The sequence below is a fragment of the Pseudonaja textilis genome, chromosome 2 (genome assembly GCF_049901715.1).
Source record: "Pseudonaja textilis isolate UNSWEBS1 chromosome 2, rPseTex1.2, whole genome shotgun sequence".
NCBI lineage: Eukaryota > Metazoa > Chordata > Lepidosauria > Squamata > Elapidae > Pseudonaja > Pseudonaja textilis.
The window spans coordinates 1,618,073-1,629,388 of NC_141991.1; the positions used below are offsets into that span (position 1 = coordinate 1,618,073).

At 46.5% G+C, this 11,316-nt stretch overlaps 1 protein-coding gene across 2 annotated transcripts; it reads left to right on the plus strand.

The window, feature by feature from the left end:
* The first annotated feature begins 661 nt into the window (after positions 1–661).
* On the plus strand, positions 662–6,638 carry LOC113452191 (zinc finger protein with KRAB and SCAN domains 1-like). Of its 2 annotated transcripts, none has more exons than XM_026723634.2 (4): positions 662–1,383; positions 2,018–2,131; positions 2,861–2,987; positions 3,780–6,638. In XM_026723634.2, the coding sequence occupies exons 1-4, from the start codon at positions 1,066–1,068 to the stop codon at positions 4,778–4,780; spliced, it is 1,560 nt and encodes a 519-aa protein (XP_026579419.1). In that variant the 5' UTR covers positions 662–1,065; the 3' UTR covers positions 4,781–6,638. The 2 variants fall into 2 exon arrangements, with proteins under 2 accessions (XP_026579419.1, XP_026579420.1); XM_026723635.2 differs by having other exon boundaries at positions 2,024–2,131.
* Positions 6,639–11,316: the final 4,678 nt, after the last annotated feature.

Below are 11,316 nucleotides of genomic sequence, written 5' to 3' on the forward strand. Positions count from 1 at the left end.
CCTTTGTAGAACTAAATCAGCAGCTCCTTGGGCAGTTTGAGCTTTCTGAGTTGGCGCAGAAAGAACATTCTTTGTTGTGCTTTTTTTGATAGGTACATTAAATGGGTACGTTGACTTGAGGGCAGGTCTGTCTTAGTTTTAGTCATTTCCTGCACCTTCCATCAAGTCTCTCCTACCTACCTACCTACCTACCTACCTACCTACCTACATACCTACCTACCTACCTACATACATACCTACATAACTACATACCTACCTACCTACCTACCTACATACATACATGCATACATACCTACCTACCTAACCTACATACATATATACATGCATGCATACCTACATACATACCTACCTACCCACATACCTCCTACCTACCTACCTACCTACTACATACCTACCTACACACATACCTACCTACCTACATACACACAAACATACCTACCTACATGCATGCATACATACCTACATACATACCTACATACATACCTACATACACACAAACATACCTACCTACATACATGCATACATACCTACATACACATACATGGATACATGCATACATACATACATACATACACACACACAAGCAAACACGAACCCTCTCTGCCCACCTTCTCTTTCCCACCACCCTCCACACACAATCAAAATGCGAACCCTGACCAGTTTTCTAACGTCCTTGGGCAGGAAAGGAGCATGCGCACAAGACCGTTGTGGGTACTCGCCCAGCGAAGAATGCGGCGGAGGGGTGTTTCCCTGGAAAAAAAAAACTCTGTAGCCCAGCGGTAGGAAACGAGAGCCCCCTGGAAGCGTTTTGCCCCTCTAGGAAGGAGCACTCGTTGATCGAGGCTCTCCAAGCCAAGTGTTCGAGGGGAAAGCGCGGCGGGGCGATTTTTCGCTGCTCTTCCCAGGCGCCGAAGGTCTGAAGCAGCCGAGCCCCGTTTGCTCCCCTCCTGGAAACCGGGCAGTCGGGGCGGAGGGGTCTGGTTAGGCCACCTCGGAGTGCCTTGGCCTTGTTTTGTCTCCCCTCGAGCAGAAAACCCATTCAGGCACAGAGGTCTCCCAGGGATCATGGAGGGCGCCTTCTTCAGCCCAGAGATCCACCGCCGGCGCTTCCGTGGGCTCGATCGCTGCCGCCAGGAGGCCGAGGGGCCCCGGGAGCTTTGCAGCCGCCTGCACCGGCTGTGCCGTCAGTGGCTGCGGCCGGAGAGGAGCAGCAAAGGGGAGATGCTGGACCTGGTGGTGCTGGAGCAGCTGCTGGCCCTGCTGCCCCCGGAGATGGCCAGCTGGGTGAGGGAGTGCGGAGCCGAGAGCTGTTCCCAGGCTGTGGCCCTGGCCGAAGGCTTCCTGCTCAGCCAAGCCCAGAGGGAAGAGCCCGGAAAGGGGCAGGTGAGGAAGGGGGAGGGGTCGTCTCATCCTAGCAACTACTGGGGCGGGGGGCGAAGAATCAGGGATCTTTCACAATGCCTGCAATGCACCGCTAATAAGACTGGCAGATTGAAAGCTGTCAATCTTGAGCCAGGATCAGGTCAGGATCAAACTGCAGAACTGCTTGCAAGTCGGCCGTCAGCAGGAGAATTAGCCTGCTGGCTGCCAGTATTTGGAGAATTAATGTCTTCTTTGAATCTTATTGTTTCTTGAAATGCTTCTTTCCTCTTTGGAGACAAAACTTAGAATTCTACCCTTATTTCAACCACCCACACTCTGAATTTGAGGATGTGGTCACAATTTCTTCTCCAACATCTCTTTTTCTTTCCTCTGGTGCAGGAGTTAATTGGGACACTTTTTCCAGTGTCAGCTGATGATATTCAAATTATTAATTCCCAATCACTCCTATATTTCTGACTTTATTACCTAAAATGTTAGGTTGTAACCTGACATTTCACAGAATATTGTTTTCTAATGTTAATGAAACAGAGTGTTAGGTTGGGGAAATACAGGTACAGAGGCAAAAAAGTAAGGCAAGCAAGCTAATATGGTTATGGTTCTCTGAAATGGATCGTAAACCAGGTTCTTCTGTCAGGTGCAGGAGCCATTCACTGGGGAGATCTCCACAGAGCTTCAGGAAAGAGAAGCTCCATCCGGCCCTTCTCAGGACCTGCTTTTTGGGAGGATCCAACTCGGGCCTCCTTGCCAGGTAAGTGCAGGTTTCTTCTGAGAGCGGTGGAATACAAACTCCATCAGTTCATAAGCTGCATTTACCATCAAATGCTGAATCTGTATGCATTTGAACTCAGTGTCCCTGCTAGAATGTCCTGCTGAATCACACTCAGTGTTCAAGGTTGTTCTAGAGTTGCAAACAAGAAAAAATTTGTAGGCTTCATTGTATTAGACAATTTGAAAATTAGAAATTATTAGAAAAATGTGTTTGGTGGAAAGAGTTTAATACTTTTCAGAAGAATGCTGAAAACTAGTTGGAAATGAAGCCCATGAAATCAAACAATAGGAGTAAGATTAAAAACTGCATATGGACTTAAGCATGAATCCCATGAGGATAAAAGCCCTAAGTAAATGCTAAATGGCTGCAGCAGTAAGATTGTTAGCTAAGTGACTTGAGATTTCTAGGCTCATTTCCAACATTTTGAAATAGGCTAGAAAAATTTCTAGCTGATGAGTTATTCTGGCCCAATGGGAAACTCTGCAGTGGTGATTGTGTTACCTTTCTACAGCCTGGGTGCACCTAAACCACGATTTGTGGAGCTATAGCTTCCCAGACTACGTGGAGATGCAGGCATAAATCTGTTTATGGCAAGAAAATGTCCGTTTAGTTCTTTGTGAACCTCTTCCCATTTTGTGCAGTAAGAGACGAAACATACAAGTCTTTCCTGGTAATGTCTGCCAAGGAACATTTTCTTTCTCTTATCAGGGATCTGGTCCATTTGAGGAGGTGACTGTGGACTTCACACTGGAGGAGTGGGAGCTGCTAGATTCTGGCCAGAAGACCTTGTGCAGAGAAGTCATGTGGGAAATTTTGAAGAATATGGCTGCTCTAGGTAAGGTCAGGCTTTGCTCTGGCTTCTATTCATTGGTGGGGGTTTTGTTCAGTGGAGAATGACTAGCTCTTTATACTCAGATCCTTAAGGTGATCATCCCTCCTTAAGGCCGTGTCAGAAATACTCACCATAGACACTGAGTATGTCCTAGAATCCTAGACGTTCCATGGCAGTGGCTGAAGAGATTGACCAATCAGCACCGATGTGTTAATATATTTCTCAGCCGAAAAATTCTTTGTATCCCATCAGGATGTCCTAGATCAGTGGTCCCCAGGCAGAACGGAGCACTGGATTGAACCCTGGTGGCGGGGTGGGGGGTGAACGGGCGCTTCGGAGGAGCTGCGCCAACAGGAAAAGCCACCCTGCTGGCTTCTTTGAAGCAGTTTCTTCCTGGGCTGGTGGAGGAGCGAGAGAGCGACTGAGAGAGGAACGAGGCGGGAGGGAACCAAAGCCGCTGAGCCGGAGAGCAGGACAGGCTTTGGTTGCTTCCTCCGTCCCCTTCTTTCATTTGTGTCCTTGATCCCTGATCCCAGCAGCATTCACCGGCGAAGAAAGCCGCCATTTTTATTTTATTTTTATTTTCTTTGCGGCCCGGTGCCAAATGATCCACGGACCGGTACTGGTCAGCGGCCCGGTGGTTAGGGACCCCTGTCCTAGATAACAATTTGCAGCCTTCACAACTTAGCTACATAGCTGGTACCAAATCTAGAACAAATGTTTTTGAGAGGTGGACAACTCCCCACCCCTTATAATTCTAATTGTAAGATAAATATTTTTTTTATTTTTTCCAAGGAGGTGATGGGCTGGAAAATGAGAATAGCAAGCAAGCAAAATTAAAGACAGAGAAGAGTGAAGTTGAGGAAATGATATTTGGCCATGAAGAGGACAGAAGAAGACAAGAGAGAAACCACTCAGAGGATGGAGGGGAGAAGTCGTCCACTTCTGTTGCTGTTGGAATCCCTAGCTTCCTGTCCCAGCAAGACCTGGAAGGAAAGAAAAAGGAAAACTATGGGAAAAAAGAGAAAAATCAATTTGATTTACATGAATGTGGCATAAACCAGACTGAAGAGAAACTGTATGCAATGTATGAAAAATATGTCAGTCATTCCTTCTCTTTTACTTTACGAAAGGAACTATACAGCAAAAGCAAACCACATACCTTTGTAAAATCTGTGAGGAGTTCCAGTCGGAGCGGAGAGACGAAACTGTGCATGGAGTGTGGAAAGAGATTCATTAGCAAGAGTAAACTTATTCTCCACCAAAGGATCCACACTGGAGAGAGACCACACAAATGCACGGTGTGTGGAAAAAGCTTTACCCAGAAAGGCCACCTCAGTTCTCATAACAAGATCCACACAGGGGAGAGGCCATATAAATGCACCGAGTGCGGAAAGAGCTTTTCTGAGAAGAAAGAAGTCACTCGCCACCAAAGGATCCACACAGGGGAAAGACCCTATAAATGCCTGGAGTGTGGAAAGAGCTTCACTCAGAAAGGGCCACTTAATTCTCATGAAAGGATCCACACGGGGGAGAGGCCATATCAATGCATGGAATGTGGAAAGAGATTTATCCAGAAAGGACAACTTAATTGTCACGAAAGAATCCACAGAGGGGAGAGACCGTATAAATGCACGGAATGCGGAAAGGGCTTTACTCGGAAAGGGTATCTCATTGCGCATGAAAGGATCCACACAGGGGAGAGACCTTATAAATGCGTGGAATGTGGAAAGAGCTTTTATGACAAGACAAGTGCTACGCGTCACCAAAGGATCCACGCTGGAGGGAACATATAGATATGCCTTGAGTGTGAAGAAACCTTAATGACTGCAGCACCTTTAGTTGTCGGATGTGTGCAGGCAGGAAAATTAGAAATGCATGGAACGTGGATCAAGCTTGACTGAGTATAGGGTGCCCATCTTTCATAAAAGGATGCACACAGGAAAAACTACACACATCTATAGACTGAGCTTTATTTGTAATAGTCAACATATTGATCATCCAAGGATCCAGACGTGGCAGGCAGCTTATTAATGCACAGAATATACAAAGATGTTTTTCTTGAGCCTGAATCTTACCATCCAAGCAGCCACACACAAGAAAAGGTAACAGGTAAAGGTTCCCCTTGCGCATCCATGCTGGTTGTTTCTGGCTCTAAGGGGTGGTGCTCGTCTCCATTACAAAGCTGAAGAGCCAGCGCTGTCCGAAGACGTCTCCGTGGTCATGTGGCCGGCATAACTAAATGCCGAAGGCGCACGGAACATTGCTACCTTCCCACTAAAGGTGGTCCCTATTTTTCTACTTGTATTTTTACATGCTTTCGAACTGCTAGGTTGGCCGAAGCTGGGACAAGTCACGGGAGCTCACTCCATGACACGGTGCTAGGGATTCGAACCACCAAACTGCTGACCTTTCTGATCGACAAGCTCAGCGTCTTAACCACTAAGCCACCACGTCCCCAAGGAAAGGTATAAGCCCTGAAATGTGGAGAGAACTGAAGATGGATCAGTGGGCTAGTTTTTCATAGGATGACCCACTCAGGAGGGTTAGCATGGGGAGAAAAGAGAACAGGCGAGTTAGTGAAAACGCACTATTGTCTTACTCCTCTTACACTTTCTGCACATATTCTCAGACATGGGGGGCATACGCAGAATCTCTTTGAAAGTTGGTTACCAGCTTTAGTGCTGGGGGTGTGATCACTCCGTGGTTCAGTCCCTAGTCATCTCACAGCTGGACTATCGCAATGCACTCTACATGGGGTACCCGCGAAGAGCATTCAGAGGCTACAGCTGGTGCAAAGTGCAACGGCACGGACAGTTTTTGGGAACCCCCCCAAAATGGCCTCTGTAACACCATTGTGCCACGAGCTACGTTGGTTGCCAGTTTCTTCCAGCTGTAATTTAAGGCCTTGGTGATCATTTTAAAGCCTTCCATAATGTGGGTCCAGGTTACTTTGAGGGACGATCTCACTCCACTGGGATTGACCTGTCCCTCTTGGGCCAGCAGAGGCATGCTGGGAGTCCTGTCAGCTTGATTGGCAGGGCCCAGGAGGCGGGCCTTCTCTGCTGTTAACTCCTGCCCTCCCCTGTGCCCTCCCTCCCCAGGTGTCCTTGACTTTAATCTTTGGTTTTAATTTAATCAGGCTTTCGTGTAGATGTATTTTTATGTCTGTAAGCCATTCAGAATTACCTTATGGTAAGGTGAACAGTGAATGAATGAATGAATGAGAGCAGTGAATGAATGAATGAATGAATGGAAGGAAGGAAGAAAAGGAAGGAAGGAAGGAAGGAAGGAAAAAAAAGAGAAAGACAAAGAAAAAAAGAAACCAGAGAAGTCAGGCTGGATGTGACGAGGCAGCCATGGGAGGTGGAACAAAAAGAAAAGTCACACTGCATAGCTAAAGAAAAGAGAAGTGAGTGGAAGAGGAAATTTTTAATTTTTGTTTGACATCTTCAAGGAATGAAGTTCCTGTAATTTCTTCAGAGGGGATCTGCTTAGGGCTGCTGTGTTAGGTACATGCAAAGGCCTACATACTTCCAAACTGCATGGGTTTTTTTTTTGTAAACCTAATGTACATTGCCCAAACCCTCACATTCCCACTGGTTTTATAGTTTTCCGAATTGTATAAACGAATTTGTTCCATGATTTCATAAATGCATCTCTCCTGGGCTGTTGACAGTAGGAGGAAAAAAAAAACACTAGAGGCTAGTTTGGTCTAGTGATTAAGATACCTGACTAGCAACTTGGGAGACTGAGTTCTGGTCTCAACTTAGCAATGAAAACCAACTGGGTGATTCTGGGCCAGTATCTCTCTGTCAACTCAATTCACAGGGTAGTAGTTGTGGGGAAAATAGAAGGAAAGAGTATTAGATATGTTTGCTACGTTGAGTTATTTATAAACATAGTAAAAGTAGGGTTCAATTGGGTTAGGAATTCAGATTGAAAGAGAAAGGGGATGGCACGAATCTCTAGGGATAATTGATAGCTCAGGTCTGTCATAAGCACCTTTTTTGGAGCTCTCCAATCTTAAAATGATCCTGCATGGCTTTTTCCATGTAATCCCTAGATACTGCCTAAGTAGCCTCTGACTGAGGGGCCCCATTAAATTCAAATTTCACACAGACCAGGTAGTCCTTGACTTATGGCCACAATTAAGTGCCAAATTTATGTTGCTCAGGGAGACAGTTGATAAGAGAGTTTGCCCCATTTCACGACCTTTCTTGACACACTTGTTAGTAACATGGCAGTTGTTAGTAACATGGTTGTTAAGTGAATCTGGCTTCCCCGTTCAGTCACAAAAGGTGGTCACATGACCCTGGGACACTGCAACCATCATAAATATAAATCAATTCGCCAAACCTTTGAATTTTGATCACGTGACCATGGGGATGCTGCAATGGCCGTAGGTGTGAAAAACAATCATAAGCCACTTTCTTCAGTGCTATTGTTAAGTTCGAACAGTCACTAAATGAGTTGTTGTAAGTCGAGGAGTACCTGTGCAGCAACTTTTGTGTTGCCTTCCTGGAATGCAAGGTGAAACAACTGGTAAAATGACTGCAGAAAAGACATTCTGTGCTTGGTTGCTAATTCCCCTAAATTCAGAGAACCGCAAGAAATGTTGGAACTTTTGGTTTGGTTTGGTTTACTTTATTATCATTGCACATCATACAACAAAATTAAATACCATCTTCAGTGTACTATACAGTAGAATTCAACAGAGCTACTGCCCTGGGATAGAAGCTGTTTTTCAGCCTATTTGTCCTTGTTTTTACTGTCCTGTACCGTCTGCCAGATGGTAATAGTTAAAAAAAAAGGGTGCCCAGTATGAGATGGATCTTTGAGAATGTTTTGAACTTTCTTAGGGCAACGGGAGCTATAAAGCTCTTCCAAAGAGAGGAGAGGGCAACCAATGATCTGAGCAATGACGTTAACCTTCTGGAGCACTGTCCTATCTACCACTGTGCAATTGGCAAACCACACACCGGTGCAGTAATTTTTTTTGATTTTCTGTCTGTGCCTTCAAGTCATTGTGGAGTCCATACGATGGCCTGGAGTGTAACCCTGCAGTTTTCTTCGAAAGATTTTGGAAGTGGTTTGCCATTGCCTGCTCCCTAGGACAGAGAAGGTACAATTGGCTCAAAGTCATTATGCTTAAGACAGGACTAGAACTCCCGGTCTCCTGATTCTGGCCCAGTGTCTCCACCATATAGCTCTTCCACTCCAAATTGCCTTTGCTAACCTGCACTCAAAGACCCATGTCACCCTGTGGTCTGCTGCCCTATTGTTGCTCCTGTTGCTGTTGAAATATGCCTGGCCTGCCTGCTGGGCCATAGTGGGGCTGGCTTCGTGTGTGGAAATAAAAGCAGCTTTAACGGGGTAAACTAGAGTGTGCTGAAATGCCCCTTTGTGTCACACTCCTGGGCTAGACAAGGCTGGTTTTCTACTTAAACAGGCTAGAGCAGTGTTTCTTAACCTTGGCAACTTTTAAGAGCTGTTGGATTTCAACTGCCGTGCTGGCTGGGGGAATCCTGGGAACTGAAGTTGCCAAAGTTGAGAAACGCTGGGCTAGAGTGCACCACATGCCCCTTTGCATCAGGGTCCTGGATGTATACGGCTGGGTTCCCTCAGCTTCTACAAATGGCTCCCTGAGACAACAGCTCTTTCCCACTGGATAACAGACAATCAGAGTTGGAAGGGTCCTTGTTGGTCATCTAGTCCAACTCCCTGCCCAAGCAGGAGACCCTACACCATTTCTGCCAAATGGCAGTCCAATCTCTTGAAAGTCTCAAGTGATGGCGCTCCCACAACTTCCAAGGGCAAAGCTGTTCCTTGGTTGATTGTCCTCACTGTCAGAAAGTTTCTCCTTACTTCCAAGTTAAATCTCTCCTTGTTCAGTTTCCATCCATTATTCCTTGTTTGGCCTTTTGGTGCTTTGGAAAATACTTTGACCCTTTCCTCTCTGTAGCAGCCCCTCAAATCTTGGAAGATTGCTATCATGTTTCCCCTGTCCTTCTCTTCACTAGACTAGCCATGCCCAGATCCTGTAATGGTTCTTTGTACGTTTTAGTCTCCTAATCATCCTGGTTGCTCTTCTCTGCACTCTTTCTAGAGTCTCAACATCTTTTTTATAGTGTGATCAAAACTGGATGCAGTACTCTAGGTGTGGTATAAGGCTTTATAAGGCTTTATAGAGTGGTATTAGTACCTCACTTGATCTCGATTGTATCCCTCTGTTAATGCAACTTAGGATTTCATTAGCTTTTTTGGCTGCTGCTGCTGCACACTACTGGCTCATGTTTAGCTGGTTGTCCACTAAGACTGTAACTGTTACAGTCCCTCTCACAGTTACTGCTATTGAACCTGGATTCACCCAATCTATGTGTACTTTTGGTTTTTCTTGCCTAAGTGTAGGACTTTACTTTTCTCTACATTGAATTTCATTTTGTTAGATACAGCTCAGTGTTCTAGTCTATCAAGATCCATCTGGATCTTGAGCCTATCTTTTTGGGTGTTAGCTATTCCTGCTAATTACTATCATCTGCAAATTTGGTAAGTTCCCCTTCTATTCCCTCATCTATGTCGTTAGTGAAGCTATTGAAGAGTACTGGGCCTAAGAGGGAACCTTGTGGCACCCCACTGGGCAAAACCACTTCCTGTATCACAAGATACATGTGCCTTCAATTCTCCATCACTCTCCTTTACAGCACCATTTGGAGCCTAGGAAACGCACCCAGTTTTGCGATGCCTTGGAAGGCCTGGAAATTTTTCCAAAGGCTTTCCACACAGAAACGGGGTTGTGCTTCTTGGAGAGTGAGCGGCTGGGATAATTTGGAGAAGGCTGTGAGCTGCATCTGGAAGAGGGTCTGACACAACCAGCAGCTGCCTTCTAGAAGGCTGGACCTGCCTGATTCAGAGTGGGAGAACATGGCGAAGGTCGGTTGGGTATGGCAGCACTTGTGGAGCACGAGGTGGCTGGGGCTTTGTGCTGGGGCATTGGGGTGCCTGACTGGATTCCTCAGTAGCTGAGGTGCTGACTCCACTCGGACTGAAGTAGAGGGGGCTGGGGGGCAGCCAGTTCAGACTGTTCAAGAGCCAGGTCTCTAATTCAGCCCCGGTGCTGCAGCCATTGCTGCTGCCACCCAGAACTGAGCAGGTTACCCCAAAAGGGCAGGGATAAAGAGGTGGAATTGAAGCACCCCTGCGGTCATAATTTTTTTCGGTTTTCCAGTGCATATTTATGTACAGTGAGAGCATTTGCGCCAAGACAAATTCCTTTGTGCGTCCAATCACACTGGAGCCAATAAAGAATAAAGACTTCTATTCTATCAGCCCCTCCGGCCTCCCACTCTTGCAACGCGCTTCCCAGCGACACCTCGAGAAGAAGTAAGAGCAGCAGCGGAGAGTCCGCTCTAGCAAGGCCTTATCTATCGTTTGCGCCGCGCGCGGGAAATGGTGGCCGGAACGGTTGGCAGTTGGTCTCCTCAGGCGCAGATTAAGCCCCGATTAAACCGAGGCCCGTTTCTTCCCCTCCTGGAAACCGGGAGATTAGGGGACGTCGTGGTGGGGGGCAAATTCCAGTTGCCTTGGGCTTGTTTTGTCTACCCTCGAGCAGAAAACCCCAATGGAGACCCCAAAGTCTCCTGGTACGGGAGCAGCCGAAGTCCCTGCCGCCCTTTGTGAGGAGAAAGGAAGGGGCTCCGGGGGAAAAAGCCGCCCGAAATGCCTCCCCGGGGGAGGTCGTCTCATCCTAGCAACTACTGGGTTGGGGGGCGAAGAATCAGGGATCTTTCACAATGCCTGCAATGCACCGCTAATAGGACTGGCAGATTGAAAGCTGTCAATCTTGAGCCAGGATCAGGTCAGGATCGAACTGCAGAACTGCTTGCAAGTCGGCAGTCAGCAGCAGAATTAGCTTGCTGACTGCCAGTATTTGGAGAATTAAGATTCTTCTTTGAATCTTATTGTTTCTTGAAATGCTTGTTTCTTCTTGGAGATAATTCTGAGAGAAAACTTAGAATTCCACCCTTATTTCAACCACCACACACTCCTAAGGGATATATAAGAGGGTCCTGGATTTGAGGATGTGGTCACAATTTCTTCTCCAACATCTCTTTTTCTTTCCTCTGGTGCAGGAATTAATTGGGGCACTTTTTTCCAGTTCAGCTGATGACATTCGGGGGGGAGGGGGGGGGAATCAGGGATCCATCCACGGACCAATAAAGGAGAATATTTGTTGCAAGAAGTCACGGAGATTAAGAATCTGTCTGGATCTCCTAATATCTGGAGAGCTGATTTCTTATGGAGGCAAATACTTCTGTTTTTCTCTTGGAGG